The 17,030-nt window shown below is 41.4% G+C and overlaps 1 protein-coding gene across 9 annotated transcripts in view; it reads right to left on the bottom strand.

The window, feature by feature from the left end:
* SH3D19 (SH3 domain containing 19) overlaps positions 1-17,030 on the bottom strand; it is a 198,764-nt gene that overhangs the window by 10,122 nt on the left and 171,612 nt on the right. For all 9 annotated transcript variants that reach the window (XM_027956244.3, XM_060400975.1, XM_042234938.2 and 6 more), the window contains 7 exons: positions 12,603-12,664; positions 11,473-11,737; positions 8,865-8,933; positions 8,556-8,696; positions 4,701-4,773; positions 3,598-3,728; positions 1,342-1,397 (listed from right to left, as the gene is read on the bottom strand). In XM_027956244.3, coding sequence (XP_027812045.2) covers positions 1,342-1,397; positions 3,598-3,728; positions 4,701-4,773; positions 8,556-8,696; positions 8,865-8,933; positions 11,473-11,737; positions 12,603-12,664 — 797 coding nt within the window. The remainder of the gene's footprint in view (positions 1-1,341; positions 1,398-3,597; positions 3,729-4,700; positions 4,774-8,555; positions 8,697-8,864; positions 8,934-11,472; positions 11,738-12,602; positions 12,665-17,030) is intronic.

Below are 17,030 nucleotides of genomic sequence, written 5' to 3'. Positions count from 1 at the left end.
GGTCAATGGATCAACAGCTATGAAAGCCCACTTTAAATTCAACCTGCTGACACAGTAAACACTGCTTAAAAACAGGAGAAAAGCTGAATCTGACAGAGAATTGAACTATTGTGGCCTCAGAAGTTTTCTTATTTGTGATAACCTTTGCATTTATTTTCTGAAGTCCTCAGAGAGCATATCTTCTTATGTCTGACCTATTCAAAGACAGGTTTACTGTCTTCAGGAGGTACTGAATTCTATTAATTTGCTCATTTAACTGGAATATAAAGTTGCACTGTGGCAATGTTTTAAATCACAAAGGAGTTACAATGATGCATAAAAGGATACATAAATTGGTCTTCAAACATAAAAGAAGCCTCCTCCAAATTAACTCCTCCTTTACTTTCTTCTAGGTCCTCTCAAAAACAAAACAATACAAAATACCTAGCAGATCTATAGACTTCATGTTTCTATTAGGTTTAAATATTTTCTATTGTTGGAGGAGGGAGTGGGCTCTTGTCAAACACTCGGAAATGAACTCTCTTAGGAGACACATGTGCTGACAAAGCAAGACGCTTTGTTGGGAAGGGGCGCCCGGGCGGAGAGCAGCAGGGTAAGGGAACCCAGAAGGACTGCTCTGCCACACGGCTGGCAGTCCCAGGTTTTATTGTAATGGGGTGAGTCTCTTGGTTGTCTCTGACTCAGGGTCCTTCCTGGTGGCGTGTGCATTGCTCAGCCAAGATGGATTTCAGCAGGAAGGATTCTGGGAGGTTGGCAGGACATATTATAGGCTGGCATCTCTTCCCTCCTTTTGGCCTCTCCCAAATTCTTCCAGTTAGTTTTATAGGACATACTATGGGCAGGCGTCTCCTCCTTTTTTTGGCCTCTCCCAAATTCTCCCGGTTAGTTTCCATGCTTCTTATCGGGACCTCCTATTGTGAGACAACTTGTTCACGTGGTTATCATCATGCCTGGTCAAGATAGGTGGTTTTGGTCAATGGTTCCCTAACACTATGACAAAAATATTTGAACTTTCTAGAAATCAGTTGGTAGATAAACACCAAAGGCCAACACAAAATGCAATGGATGATGAAACCTGTCTATTCAGACAAGGTTAGGCTATGGGAAGCACCAGGACAGACTGTGGCTGTCTATATGCCCTATATTGGCACAGAGGGTTGCCACTATCAGCATGCTGCAATTTCATCAGAATTTTTAAACAAGTCGTTTTCCTCATAATTAAAAAGACATTCTGAGAATCTGAATAATCATGCATCTGAAGTGTTTAAGCTTCTTAATTCTTTATGATATAAATGCTCACATCCTTTGTATTTCATGCAAAAGAACACAAGTAAAACTTACTTAACACAATGAGATGAGATGGATTCCCGTTTCCCATTTCCTCCTGGAACATCAATCTAGTAAAGACAAAATCAAGGCAACAAGTGTATTAATTCAGATTTTCATAAGATAAATTTAAGGCTAAGTAATTAGCCAATTTACAATGGAGGTTAACCAGTTTAGCTAGGTATTAAATCGACAAAACATACCATAGATGCTAAAAAGGTATGAAATCCAGAATTTGGGCTTTGAAAAAACTCCACAACTTGTGATGTGGCCCTCCTTGTACAGCCAATCAATCTTCCTCTTATTTGCTGGAATAAGCACATTATGTCATTCCCCCCTAACTGGGGCTCTCTCTCTCATATCCCCTAAGTTGAAAACCTCAGGTGGGGAGGGCTTAGCATAGGAACTGGGCATAAGTGCTGTCTGGACACCTAGCCAAAGCGTTGGGAGGGCTTAGCATAGGAACTGGGCATAGGTGCTGTCTGGACACCCAGCCAAAGTGCTGGTTGAATTCTGCAATACTTCCATGACCCCAAATGAAATCTTTCCATCAAACTCATGATTCTCTCCATTTTCACAACTCTGGGCCACTGTAAGTAGGGAAGGAAGAGAGGACTTAGCACTCAGGGAGCATCTAGGGGTGAGCACGTTATATAACACCTCATCTACAAGGCTCAGTAGAGCTAAGTTGTGATGAAATATTTGACCATAATGCACTGTTGGAAAACTACTTAAAGCTTTGAGGTTTACATTAAATAAATCAGTGCCCTTCTTGATGAATTCCAAAAGTTTGAAGTTTTAAAACAATTTTTTAAACTTGCAGGCTTAGAAATAACACACCAACAATGTGGCAAGTGCAGTGTGACTGATCCCAGTGTGGTAACTGTGCTTTTTAAAGTACTGCTACTCTGGGCCGAAGAAAAATGAGGAGGAGTGCTAGAGCCAGCATTGTTCTCCATATTAATTCAGAGAATGTGGTTGGACTTCTCCAAATAATCGGGGTATTTATATATCAGACAACTTGTAAGACCCACATTTTGTAATTCAAGAGACTCAACCTCATTTATACTTGAAAAATATAGGTTATCTGTTATGTCTGTTTGCTAAGTTTCTGCTGTAATGGAAAATCATTTGCTTCCCCCCCTCAAATAAGCAGTTAATGCTCAACTATTTCAGTATCAATAAGTTGTATCAGCAAATGAGTCATTCTCTTCCCATTGATATAAATGCTCGCGTGGCAGTCTTATTTCATCTCTGTGTTTCTCAGCCACCCGGGCTTAACACTCAGGGCTCTACCATAGGGCTCTGCTTTCACCAGTTAGGCTGGAGGGTGTGTAAAATCCTGACACTGTAATAGAATATTTCCCAGTCAGATTTGAAACTATTAAGTGAGAAACCATTCCCTCCAGTGAAAGTACTTTAGTATTGCCAAATCTATTTTTTTTTTTTAATCTGTTAATTTATGGCTGAACTGGGTCTCTGTGCTGTGTGGGCTCTTGCTCGCTGCAGTGAGTGGGAGCTACTCTCCAGCTGTGGCCCACGGACTCCTCACTGTGCCGGCTTCTCCTGCTGCGGAGCATGGGGCTCGCACGGGGGCTTCAGCAGTTGGGGCCCGTGGGCTCTCGAGCTTGGCCTTGGTAGTTTGGTACACTGGCTTAGCTGCCCCAAGGCACGTGAGATCTTTCCAGGACAAGGACTGAACCTTTGTTCCCTGCATTGCAAGGTGGATTCTTAACCACTGGACCATCAGGGAAATCCTATATATATATATATATATACATATATATATATATATATATTTTTTTTAAAGACGGAAATAAATGGGAATGGAAAGAATGAAAGAAATCAGTAACGAAATGCACTCCAAAGAAAAAGAGAAGTGGTACCATAACCTCGGAGAACAAACATTCCTATAGGACAATCCAGTATCATTAATTCTTGTTTGCTGAATGTTTCAAAGAATTAACATATACCCTCAAGTGCTTATCAACCCTCCAAGAATAGCCAATTCACCAATGGACCTGCAGTAGCTTTTTACCTTAGGATTTCAGATAGCATTTAAACATTAAGTTCTAATGCTCCATAATACAGTAATAACCACTATTTAGTTGAACAAACCTTTATTTCTGAATTTTTCAAACACTAAATGAATTAATGGAAGAGACAGAACTAGAAGCTAAGAATCAAGGCATCTGGTTATTTTTTTCAAACTGCGAATTACAAAGACTCCACTGAATATGTGACCAATTTCAACATGCACAACCTACTTACAATCACTTTGACGTAGTTGGCCGGAAATACACCAGTCTGGTTTCTACATTTCCCTCTGTACCAATCTGTGTCTATTTTTTCCAGAAGATAAACAATCTCTCCAGAAGTGAGGCTCAGATCATCAGCTTGCTCTGCACGGTAAAATTATAATGATGTATGATCAGTTACTCTGGTTGCAGAGCTGAATAGAGCAGAGCACAGCACAGCGTTTACTTCTGTCCACCAAGGTGGTGCGTTCTACCGATTCTGAGAACAGATTATACTAATTGAATTGACTTTTAAAATATATTTTTTTTCTGGATATTGCTATTATGAGTTTCCCCTTTTAAGATCAAATGAGATATATTTACCAGGCACTGACTGATAGGGAATGGTTAAACACACACACACACACACAAAACATTGTGCTTGCTAATGATTCTTCCTGTGCCAATATAAACGTCTGCTGAATATATATTTTAACAGTGAAACAATTTTATAGACACGGTATAATATTCATATGATTCTCAACCATGCTTAAAAATCATTTCAATCTCAAAATACTAAGGGAATCCTACAGCTCTTTAGCATATAAATTTACTCACACTGAAATAAAAATCAGTCTACCAAGTGGACAAAAAAAAAAGTTATAAATAAATCTGGAATTTATTTGAAGCCTTGGATATAAAAGGTATTTAAAAATTGATTACAAAAACATATATTTTCACTTCATCAATAATAGCTGAGCTATGTATGTTGGTTTTACAAGCCTTAGCAGAAAAGAACTTCACTTATTAAAGCTGAACTAATTTCATTATATTGGGGAAGAGTTAAACAGTTTTCAACTGGTAGGCAAGTTGCTATTTGTTCCTGTGTAAGAGAAACACTCTCTCCTCTCTCTCTCTCACAGGGAGTATCAAAAGCAAGGGTATGCAGGTAAGCTTTCTGTCATGGCCGGGTGCAGTCAACTCTTCCTGAAGGTGGGGTGATGGATAAGATGACCTGTCCAGTCCAGGGCTCCATCGGTACAGAAAGGGAAGACAGATGTCCCTGAGAGGTTAACCTTGGGAAGATGCCCAATCTCGGATCCTAAGGTTCTACCACTGTATCATCTGTGTCCTCACCTGCTGGGAAATCATGAAGAACGATAGCATGAGGGGCACCACTGTCAACAGGCTTCTGAGGGCAGCTTGGGTCCTGAGGGAGAGACAGAGCAGTGAATGGAGTGTGCATGATGGATGCTGGGTTCACTATTCACTCGGAGATCTTTTTTTTTTTCCTCATTGGGGTCCTCTTGACACAATTACATTATGAGTACAAGATGCAAACCACACAGCTGAACAAGAGAATCATGACCAAGTGGAAAAGGTGTGAGTCCTTGCTGGAGGAGAAGAGAAATAACCCTCAATTATGATACCCCTCCGCGCAGAGTCAGACATGACTGAGGCGACTTAGCAGCAGCAGCAGCAGCCAGCATTTTTCTTAAACTGAGACAGTAAACAAAAGGAAATTAAACTTAAGCTTTTGTTGGTTGTTTTTTGTTTTTTAAAGCAGTATCCATTCTACCCTGAGGTAGTCATTTTTACCTCTTTACCTTTCAGGGATCGCTTTTTCCATAAACTATGATCAGGACTAAACCTTAAGAACAAGACCTTAAAAGTATTCTCTTCATTAAGATGGAAAAAGAAGGAAGTTCTGCAATTTACACGCTTGCCTTTTATAATGAAAAGAGCTAACGACTTTTACAAAAGTGTAATTCACAAAAAGTAAAATCCATTTCATTTATTACCACTTAACTGAATGTCTTCCCTAATTTGAAAGCCAATGCTACCTCCCATGCCTGGCCTGGATTTTCTATTTAATCTGAATGGTTTATTCAATAGTAATTCTAAGTAAATTAGCAAAGAGAAGTCAATATTCTCCACCCATCTAACCAGCTGCTTAGACTGGCCAGAGGAGAAGCCACATTTGAAGAGTGCCTGTTTCTCAATGACAAGCATCTGTCATCCACACCATCTTCATCATCCAATCTGACTGATGGATACTATTTGGAATCATACTTAATTCGATTCTTAAATGAAAGTGATTTTTTGTGCCTTTCTCGTCTCTTCCTTCCTCTAACGGCTCCTGCCCACCAGGGCCTGCCCCTCTCCTGACCATGGTGTTCGGGCCTCAGGGGTCGTGGTCCACTCCCTCCACGTCCGCCCTGCAGCTCCTCTGCACAGCTCTTTTCTGAATCAACTATAAGGCAGCTGCGGAGGCACGCTGCCTCCTCTCATGTCCGCTGAACATAATACAGGAAGGGCTAAGGCAGCTTGGTGTATTAGTTTACCAAAGCAACACCAACATTTTCTTAGAGGCTGCTTAGTGCTTCTGCTTAAATAAATGGGCATAATGGGAATTTCAGGGATTGTGGAAAGGAACTATGAGATATGTCAAGCCTGGAGGGGCTTTAAAAATTACTATTTACCCAATTTAGTATCTGTGTGGCTTTCATTTTTTTCTGATTTACGTCTGTAGACAAAGGGATGACTGCTCCAATAGATGGTGTTAGGCTAGATGGCTTTACATCTGGAAAAAGTGAAGTCAGAGGCCTACCCCACACTGAACATAAACATGGGCCTGCAGATGGACCGAGGCCTACACACCAGCCAAACAGGGTAGAAGTGGGACAGGAGGCAGCCTGTGCCTCCTGCTCCCCCCTCCCGGCCTCCTGTGCACGGCTGTCCCTTTGATGCTGCTCATCACCTTGGCCTGGCAGGTGAAGGGTGAGAGGGCAGGTGAACGGGGCTGGCCACAGGGGTAGGAACACACCATTAGAGTGGGTATCTGGGAAGAAAATCTAACATATTTCAAAGTTCTTTCTAGTATGACTATAATAGCTAATACTAATGAGTAATGAGAATAGTTAATATACACCATTTGCCCACTATGCACTATTCACTATACTAAGCACTTATAGGTGCTAGATTACCTAAATTAATTAGCTCATTTAATTTTTTAAGGATCTTTGAGATATAAGGCACATGCCATAAAATTCAAGCATTTAAAGTGTACCTAATTCTAGCATATTCACAGAATTGTGTGACTATCACCATAATCTCCCGGGGAAGGCAATGGCACCCCACTCCAGTACTCCTGCCTGGAAAATCCCATAGACGGAGGAGCCTGGAAGGCTGCAGTCCATGGGGTCACTGAGGGTCAGACACGACTGAGCGACTTCACTTTGACTTTCATGCATGAAATGGCAACCCACTCCAGTGTTCTTGCCTGGAGGATCCCAGGGACGAGGGAGCCTGGTGGGCTGCCGTCTATGGGGTCACACAGAGTAGGACACGACTGAAGTGACTTAGCAGAAGCAGCACCACCACCACAATCTAACTTTAGGATGCATTTATCATCCTCCAGAAGCCTCCCACCCATTGGCCATCACTCCCCCTCCCCCGTCCCCCAGCCCTGGGCAAGCACTAATCTGCCTTCTGGATTTACCCATTCTGAACTTTCATATAAATGGAATCATAATGATAAATCAATTCTATAATCAGCTCTGAGGATTCTCATATCTATTTCACACATCTATAAAATGAGGTTCAGAGAGGGCTGGGAGGGGAAGTGAGACCCGCCGCTGTGAGAGCCACGCGCGGTGACGATCCCTGCCTCCCTGCTCGGACAGCCCAGCCTCAACTCATAACGTGCAGTGTCCTCTGTAGACCAAGGCAGGGGAGAGAGTAACACAGTTTTAGGGATATTTACCTTCACACTAGGCTTTCAAGTAGGTTTTACTTTTCTGAAAAGGGTAATGTTAGCCATGACCCAGAGCCTAAGACAGGCCCCACTTGGGTTTCACCAGCTGTGGGTCACTGGTGGTCACCTTTCGGCAAGTCTATGGCACAAGCATGAGTAAGGTAATGTTCCAAGTGACAAAACCGTGAATGTTTATAAAGCACAACTTGTAATTTTTTCAGCTTCTATTTTTCATCAAGGAAAGCTTTCTGACAGTACAATCCCCATGGCTACCTACCAGTGTGTTCAAAAGAGAGGAAGAACAGGGTAGACAGATGGGTAATGCCTCAAAACAAAGAGAAAATGAGCAACAGAAGAACTTTCCCTGTGTGAACTAAAGTCAGAAACTTCAACATTCCAGCTGTAGCCAGCATAGCACATATCTTCTCTGCTCTCCAAAATTCGAATCTTTACTTTCTTAGCAAACCTCAAATGACAGACTGCCTTCCAAGAACTGGATGAGATTACAAAAACTAGGATGGATGACAAACCAAACACTTTAACTTGGCTTAAATGACTGACAGGTCTCATTTTGCATGTTTGCTGCATTACCTAACAGACAGTGAAAATTTAACTGGATACCCTAAGCAGCTCTTTAAAAAATATGCCTCTGTAAATTGTTCAATGGCATTTTTCTTGCTCAACAAATGACCTTCAATAATCATTGTATTCTCCTAGGCTCCACAGATTTGTTAGGCCTAAATAGTGACTTCAGAGTGTTGTAACATTTCATTTCATTATTTTATGAGCTATGATCAGAGAAACAAGGTCTATACTCATCTTAAATCTCACAGGGAAGTTTTTTAATGTCAGCCTTTATAGGGCCCTCCTTAAAATAATTATCCATTCTGCTAGAAAACCAATCTCTAGTACTTTGGTAAATGTATTTACATTATTTCAAAAGTAAATAGCTCTCACAGTTGAAAGTGAATGGCTGCGTGTCCTGGATGCTGTAAGTCAGCGTGATACGAGGAAGGCACGCCATACGGTAGTCACTCTGCATCAAAGTGATTAGTCTGGCCGTGGCAAGGCTCTTAGAAGTAATTTATTCTTAAAATGGAATAAAACGCTACTGTAATTTTTACTCTGGTTAAAATAAACGTGCTAATAAAAACCTGAGGATGAGCTATACTTAATAGCTCTATGAAACGTGCTGCCATGTGTGATATGAAGATGGTACACTATCAACTCCTCACGTTTGGTCTGCTGCTAAGATGTTCATCAAGCGGCGTGACGATCTTCATCTGAGACAGGTGAACTCTGCCGGCATCGTCTCCCTTCCGGCACTCCAAGTAATTACCTTCTGCCTGCTTCAGTATCACCAGGACGTCCCCACGCTGTAAGGTACAATACCACTCTCTGAAGCAATTATTATTTAATAAAACATTATTACTTTTCCACATTCTAATCTTTGGAGCCTAAAGCATTTAATAACGTGTAAAACAGTAACAAAGGCCAGCAAATTTTTTAAAAAACTTGTCAGTAAAGAAGGAGCTCTACTTTACCTTACAAGAAAGTTCTCCAGGGTTTTGCGGGATGACATCTTCATTGGCAATTCCATGAGGCACAGACAGCTTGAACATAAACCAATATAAAGGATTATTCATAATCAAATAACTGCGTCCTAAGAGGCCAATCAGGTGGGTATTTGGCACACGCGCCTGCAGCATGACTTCCAGCAGGTAAACTCTTCACTCAGCTTCCGCAAACTCAGGATCTAGTTGGCGGGGCTGCCGCTTCTCAGGACACGCAGAGTCCTCCGGGGCTTGGGGCTGAGCACACAGGACTCAGGGGCTGAAGGCAGCCTAAGGTGCCCCTTCACAGTCACAACCGGGAAGGCCCACTCCACCAGGTTCCCAGAGCATCATGAGGGCGAATGCTCGGCACTGACCTCACAGCCTGCAGTTCACGGGGGCAGACAAGGGACTGGACAGGCTGCTTCTACCTGCCTTTAATCTCTTTCCGTGCAGTCTCTCAGGTGCAAGTGTCTATTTAAGCCCATTTCACTGCCTGACCTCAGTCATTCCTGGTCACTCAGCCTTGTCTTATCTCAGAATGGCTTTTACGTCTGTCGCCTCTTCTGGCCAGAGGACTCTGCTCCCTGCCTTGGTAAATTCCGGCTGATGAGCATGGGTCAGAGGGCTGTACAATACAAAAGGTGTACCCAGGAGATGATCACACAAGCTCATATACAACAAGGAAAGGGAGGCTGCACTCAGGAGCAAAGACACAGAGCATAAGGGCGCGGCCCCAGGAGGCAGGGAGGGTGGGGTGGCTTCCAGCAGCACTGTCAGAGCGCCAGGGTGCCAGAGGTGACCCTGGGGGGCAATTTAATGGTGGGGAAGCCACAGGACAGATGAGGGGTTTAAGGAGTTACTTTGTAAAGAGACATACTACTCTAATATATCATCATTTTGATTTATTAATTTCTTTACTTTTCTGGCCTGGAGAATTCCATGGACTGTGTAGTCCATGGGGTCGCAAAGAGTTGGACATGACTGAGAGACTTTCACTTTCACTTCACTTTTAAGTTATTCAAATGCTTTATTAACATTATATAGCTATGCTAAGACTGATAAGCAAAATCTGATACCCCCAATGAGGCTCTTAACATGGAACAGCCAGTGTAAGTAGAGACTTTACAATTAGCAACATGACTTTCGTTCTCTTCTTTTGGCTGCACAGGCTGGGCTTTGTGAGAGCTTAGTTCCCCGACCAGGGATTGAAGCCGCGCCCCTTGCAGTGCAAGTGTGGAGTCCTGACACTGGACGCCAGCGAAGCCCTGTAACGCCCTTTCCTTAGTGGGGCTTAACGGCAAAGAGTGTGGGCCTAGACCAGTCCGTCTGGGTCCAAACCTTGGCTCCACCATTAATGGCTTTGTGATCTTTCCTTAGTGGGGCTTAACGGCAAAGAGCATGCGCCTAGACCAGTCCGTCTGGGTCCAAACCTTGGCTCCACCATTACTGGCTTTGTGATCTTTCCTTAGTGGAGCTTAACGGCAAAGAGCATGCGCCTAGACCAGTCAGTCTGGGTCCAAACCTTGGCTCCACCATTACTGGCTTTGTGATCCTGGACAGGCTATTTAATCTCTCTGAGTACTATTTTCTTCATCTGCATAACACACATAATAATAGTATCCACTTCACAGGGTTGATGTGAGGAACAAATAGTCGTTTAACATATATAAAGTGCTTCAGACAATGCCTGACTCATGAGTACTCAACATATCACCTGCTGCTTTTACTAAGTAACCCTATCCCAATTAAAATTTTATCAGTTTAAATGAATATGAATACATATGAATATCCTAGCTCCTTCATCTCTGTCTATATCGTTCCCTTAAGAAGAGGGAAAAAAATCCTGAATGGTTTAAAATGAGAACAATTTCCAGCTCAATGATGGAACTATAGAACAATATGAAATGAATAAATGCTGTTGTTGTTAAGAGCTACTGTTGTACGATTGTTTAAAAAGTGCCAACACTCCTGCTTCTTATCATTTTAATTTGCTCTAGATTTCATCAGGTTAACCTGACCAAAGCAGAGAGAACACATCAACTCTGAAGACAAAGGCTTAAGGTCACAGGATAAGAAAAACATTCAGAGAGAATAAAATTAATATCTCAATGATCTTGATTATTGATGAAAACTTCCAACTGGTAACTATTAAATGGACCATGATAATCAGATTTTTAAAAGTGTAAAATAAGGGAAAAACCATTTTAATAAGAACTTTCTTTCCACTTCACTTCAAATTTTAGTCTGTGGGCAAGGTAGATATAAGATATAAACTATACTGAGATGTGAATATAATATCTGTCAGATACTCCCATCAGTACAACCTACTGGGTCAGGTTTTTCAGAGTTTCTGTTTGGTCAGCCCAGACAGCACGTTGCAGTCCCTGCCTGCCCTGCTTCCTTTTCCTATGTTTTTCCTAATAATGAAACTGTGCTTTAAAGACTTAGGTTTTATCACAGCCTACTTGTCTAAAGCACTCTAGCATCAAGGGGCAATTACACATTTGTCTCACCAACTTTTTCTAAGGAATAGGGGTCTTATATATACTTTAGGACAAACCTCTGGACCAAAACCATTTTTAAAAGCTACATTTACCATGTACTTCCTGTAGAGAGGGTGTCCTGGTTTGGGGCGCGGGGGCAGTACTGGATCTTGATTTTTAAAGACTTGACTCTTGGCTTTTGAGAGTCCAGGTGCCAAGTTACTTGGTTTTTTCTGAAGATCCATGTCAGAAGAAGACCGATTAAAAGGCAGTTTTTTATTTGATGTTCTGGTTGCTGGAAGTTTAGGGGGAGGTGGTCTCTCAGGGGCCCCCTTGGGAGGAGGCTGTCGAGCTGATATGACTTTTCCATTTATAGGCCTGAAATTCAATGTGGCAGCTGTGAGTCAGTGTTTGATCGATAGTAGGTTCTGCTTTGTCCTTTCTTACACACACATACACACACACATACACACACACACAGAGCTTTCTGCTAATGTAACACCATTTATTGAAACATGCAGGGTATGCTATTTTTCAGCAAATGACTGCTGCATTAAACATTATATTATTAGAAGAAATGCCATGATGTTCCAGCTTCTTCTTATCTTGCACTAGAGATTCATTAGTTCAAGACAAACAAGCATTTACTATCATGAGCTCTCTAAGGCCCCATTTGCTCTTAAACACACCATGACTGTTTCAGAAAACTAAGCACTTTCTACCAAAGCCTGAGATGAAAAGCTTATAATAAGATATCATGGAGATGTGATGGGGTCTTCTAGATTATTAGGAAGGAAAAAACAAACTCTAATGTTCATGTCCTAGGAATCATTATTAAAACTCTAATTTAGATTAAAACGAAGAAAGCTAGTTCTGAAAATAGGATAGCAACACCAACTCAATGGATTTGAGTTTGAGCAAACTACAGGAGATGATGAAGGACAGGGAGGCCTGGCATGTTGCAGTCCATGGGGTCAAAAAGAGTTGGATACAACTTAACAACTGAACAACAACAACAGAGATTCATGTGTGTGCTCTGTGAGTTGTTAGATTGTGTTAAACAAGAAACAGAGATTCCTACAACCTATTGTCAGAAACAGACTGTGGGCTAGTGGCCTGGGTAAATTTGTGACTTATTTCTAAAAAAAGATGGAAGGGCAACGACATGGGAAAAAAGGTCTGGTCTTGGAGTCATTAGATTTTCTTTAACTGACTTTTTAGAGGTTTTCCCATGCTTACCTACCTGGGTGGCAACCTTGGGGGTCCTCGCCCAGAACCTCCTGATTGACTAGCAATGTCAGATTCCTGAAAGAATCAGAGAATGCTTCTTAGTTAAGGTTAATCTGAAACAAGAGCTTGTCAAGAGGAATTATAGACAAATTTTTGGCTAGATCTCTAAGTGGAAATGTAGCAGAGTTATAGAAAGGAGATTAAAAGAGTCTTCTCGTCTCTGTCCTCACTGTCCAGGTCACAATGCAACTGAGAACAGAGAGGGAGACCGCCGGGGCCATGGCCCACCCGACGGCACTGGTAACTACACACCCAGCGTGCTCTAAGGAGGTAAGGATGATGCTTAACTCGTGATAGGTTACACAGCACCAACTTAAGCAGGCACTGTAGGCAATTATTTTAAAATATAGCATTTATTTATCCCATGACAATACTTAAGATAAGATATGCAGTGCTCCTAAGTTTAAACATACAGTAAGTGGGGTGGTGATTAGTTTGTTTTACCTAGAAAAGCCAAATCTCTCATACTGGCTGGTTTCCACATGGTGTGGTGGGTTTTGAGCTGGCAGGAAGTGGGAACATAACAGAAACTTAAGGAGTGGCCTGAAAGGAGAGCATGTGAGAAGGAACAGACAAGGCTTGAAAGCAGAGAGCTTATACCACAGGAATCTCTTAGCAGAAGTGGAGCAGCCCTCATAGTCAATAGAAGAGTCCGAAATGTAGTACTTGGAAGCAGTCTCAAAAACGACAGAATGATCTCTGTTCGTTTCCAAGGCAAACCATTCAATATCACGGTAATCTAAGCCTATGCCCCAACCAATAATGCCGAAGAAGCTGAAGATGAATGGTTCTAGGAAGACTTACAAGATCTTCTAGAACTAACACCCAAAAATGATGTCCTTTTCATTATAGGGGACTGGAATGCAAAGTAGAAAGTCAAGAGATACCTGGAGTAACAGGCAAATTTGGCCTTCGAGTACAGAATGAAGCAGGGCAAAGGCTAATAGCGTTCTGCCAAGAGAATGCACTGGTCATAGCAAACACCCTCTTCCAACAACACAAGAGAAGACTCTACACATGGACATCACCAGATGGTCAACACCAAAATCAGATTGATTATATTATTTGCAGCCAAAGATGGAGAAGCTCTATACAGTCAGCAAAAACAAGACTGAGAGCTGACTGTGGCTCAGATCATGAACTCCTTATTGCCAAATTCAGACTTAAATTGAAGAAAGTAGGGAAAACCGCTAGACCATTCAGGTATCACCTAAATCAAATCCCTTATGACTATACAGTGGAAGTGAGAAATAGATTTAAGGGCCTAGATCTGATAGATAGAGTGCCTGATGAACTATGGAATGAGGTTCGTGACACTGTACATGAGACAGGGATTAAGACCATCCCCAAGAAAAAGAAGTGCAAAAGGCAAAATAGTTGTCTGAGGAGGCCTTACAAATAGCTGTGAAAAGAAGAGAAGTGAAGGCAAAGGAGAAAAGGAAAGATATGAACATCTGAATGCAGAGTTCCAGAGAATAGCAAGAAGAGATAAGAAAGCCTTCTTCAGCGATCAATGCAAAGAAATAGAGGAAAATAACAGAAAGCCTAGAGATCTCTTCAAGAAAACTAGAGATACCAAGGGAATACTTCATGCAAAGATGGGCTCAATAAAGGACAGAAATGGTATAGACCTAACAGAAGCAGAAGATATTAAGAAGAGGTGGCAAGAATACACAGAAGAACTATACAAAAAAGATCTTCACGACCCAGATAACCACAATGGTGTGATCACTCACCTAGAAACAAAAATCCTGGAATGCAAAGTCAAGTGGGCCTCAGGAAGCATCACTACGAACAAAGCCAGTGGAGGTGATGGAATTCCAGTTGAGCTATTTCAAATCCTCAAAGATGATGCTGTGAAAGTGCTGCACTCAATATGCCAGCAAATTTGGAAAACTCAGCAGTGGCCATGGGACTGGAAAAGGTCAGTTTTCATTCCAATCCCAAAGAAAGGCAATGCCAAAGAATGCTCAAACTACCGCACAATTGTACTCATCTCACACGCTAGCAAAGTAATGCTCAATATTCTCCAAGCCAGGCTTTAATAGTACGTGAACCGCAAACTTCCACATGTTCAAGCTGGGTTTAGAAAAAGCAGAAGAACCAGAGATCAAACTGCCAACATCCGTTGGATCATCAAAAGAGCGAGAGAGTTCCAGAAAAACATCTATTTCTGCTTTATTGACTATGCCAAAGCCTTTGAGTGTGTGGATCACAATAAACTGTGGAAAATTCTGAAAGAGATGGGAATACAGACCACCTGACCTGCCTCTTGAGAATCCTATATGCAGGTCAGGAAGCAACAGTTAGAACTGGACATGGAACAACAGACTGGTTCCAAATAGGAAAAGGAGTACATCAAAGCTGTATATTGTCATCTGCTTATTTAACTTATATGCAGAGTATATCATGAGCAACGCTGGGCTGGATGAAGCACAAGCTGGAACCAAGATTGCTAGGAGAAATATCAATAACCTCAGATGTGCAGATGACACCACCCTTATGGCAGAGAGTGAAGAAGAACTAAAGAGCCTCTTGATGAAAGTGAAAGATAAGAGCGAAAAAGTTGGCTTAAAGCTCAACATTCAGAAAACTAAGATCATGGCATCTGGTCCCCTCACTTTATGGCAAATAGATGGGGAAACAATAGAAACAGTGACAGATTTTATTTTGGGGGGCTCTAATATCACTGCAGATGGTGATTACAGCCATGAAATTAAAAGACCTTTGCTCCTTGGAAGAAAAGTTATGGCCAATTTAGATAGCATATTAAAAAGCAGAGACCTTACTTTGCCAACAAAGGTCCATCTAGTCAAGACTATGGTTTTTCCAGTAGTCATGTATGGATGTGAGAGTTGGAGTGTAAAGAAAGCTGAGCACTGAAGAATTGATGCTTTTGAATTGTGCTATTGGAGGAGACTCTTGAGAGTCCCTTGGACTGCAAGGAGATCCAACCAGTCCATCCTAAAGGAAATCAGCCCTGAATATTCATTGGAAAAACTGATGCTAAAAGCTGAAACTCCAATACTTTGGCTACCTGATGCGTAGAACTGACTCGTTTAAAAAGACCCTGATGCTGGGAAAGGTTGAAGGCAGGAGGAGACAGGGATGACAGAGGATGAGACGGTTGGATGGCATCACCAGGAGCTGGTGATGGACAGTGAAGCCTCGTGTGCTGCAGTCCATAGTGTCACAAAGAGTCGGACACGACTGAGCAACTGAACTGACTGAACTATACAATCAGAGCAAAGGGGTTGGATGTGCTGAGAAGATTTTTGGAGGAGAGAGCAAAGGGGGTGGTGTGAAAAACCAGAGAGGGAGAGTTGGAATGTTTGGTCTGAAAGTAGATGAGAGAAATTGGAAGTGTGGAGATCAATAGGAAGACTTCTCTAGGAGAAGGGGTTCAAACTGTGCTAATTAAATAAGTTTTCTGAACATGTTATTGCCCAGGGACTGGGTAATGAATATAAAACATGGAAAACTTTTTCAGATCATCTGTTGAACGAGAAGTTAAAGGCTCTTAATGCCAAAACTTCTATTCTTTAAGGGAAAAGTCCTCACTAAATTCTTCTAATTCTAATTGAGTCTCTTTTTTTCAACTTTCCTACTTTTTAAGCTCTGACCACTGACATCCAGGACATAATATTTTTCCAATACCACCTGAGGGGAGGGGAATGCTAGGTCTTCAAAATGACATTCCTTTTTTTTTTTTTTTTGGTAAAGGAGATATAGCTACAGATTGATAATCTTTGGGCTAATTTGGTCTCTTTTTCCCCTTCTCATTTTACTAATGAGTTAAAACTCACTTCTGTGGTTTGTAATTCACACTGAATATTTACAACTTTTCCTTAAATACCAAATGATTAATTGCTAATAACTGTGATCATCTAAATATGTTTCAATGTTTTATAATCTCATTTTAAAAAACAAATTAAGCTTGCCCTTAAAACTGGGTTTCACTAATGAGTTCAGTTAATGTAGTGAGGCAAGTCACCAGCTCATAAACCCTGCAATATTACAAACCATCATCCATGTCTTATAAATACACTGCCTATATGCCTTCCAACAAATCCTGCTATGATACCTGAAAAACTCATTTACTTCTTTGGCCACCTTTAAAATTGAAACAAAGAGAAAAACACTCTAGCAGATAGGTAGGAACTCATATCTTTTCTTCAAAATTAGTTAATAATTAAGGGCAGATTAAAAAAAGATGTATAAATTTGACATGAAAAATTATAGACGATGTACTTTAATAAAGACGTACCATACAATCCTAATCTTCTACCAAATATTAGCTGTAGTTTTCTCTGGGTGGTTTATATATCTTTATGGGAGATCTTAAATATCTTTTTAATTTCTCAACTTTGAATTATCAGCA

Source organism: Ovis aries, chromosome 17 (genome assembly GCF_016772045.2).
Source record: "Ovis aries strain OAR_USU_Benz2616 breed Rambouillet chromosome 17, ARS-UI_Ramb_v3.0, whole genome shotgun sequence".
NCBI lineage: Eukaryota > Metazoa > Chordata > Mammalia > Artiodactyla > Bovidae > Ovis > Ovis aries.
The sequence above is the reverse complement of the archived record's forward strand: the minus strand, read 5'-3'. Positions and strand labels throughout refer to the sequence as shown.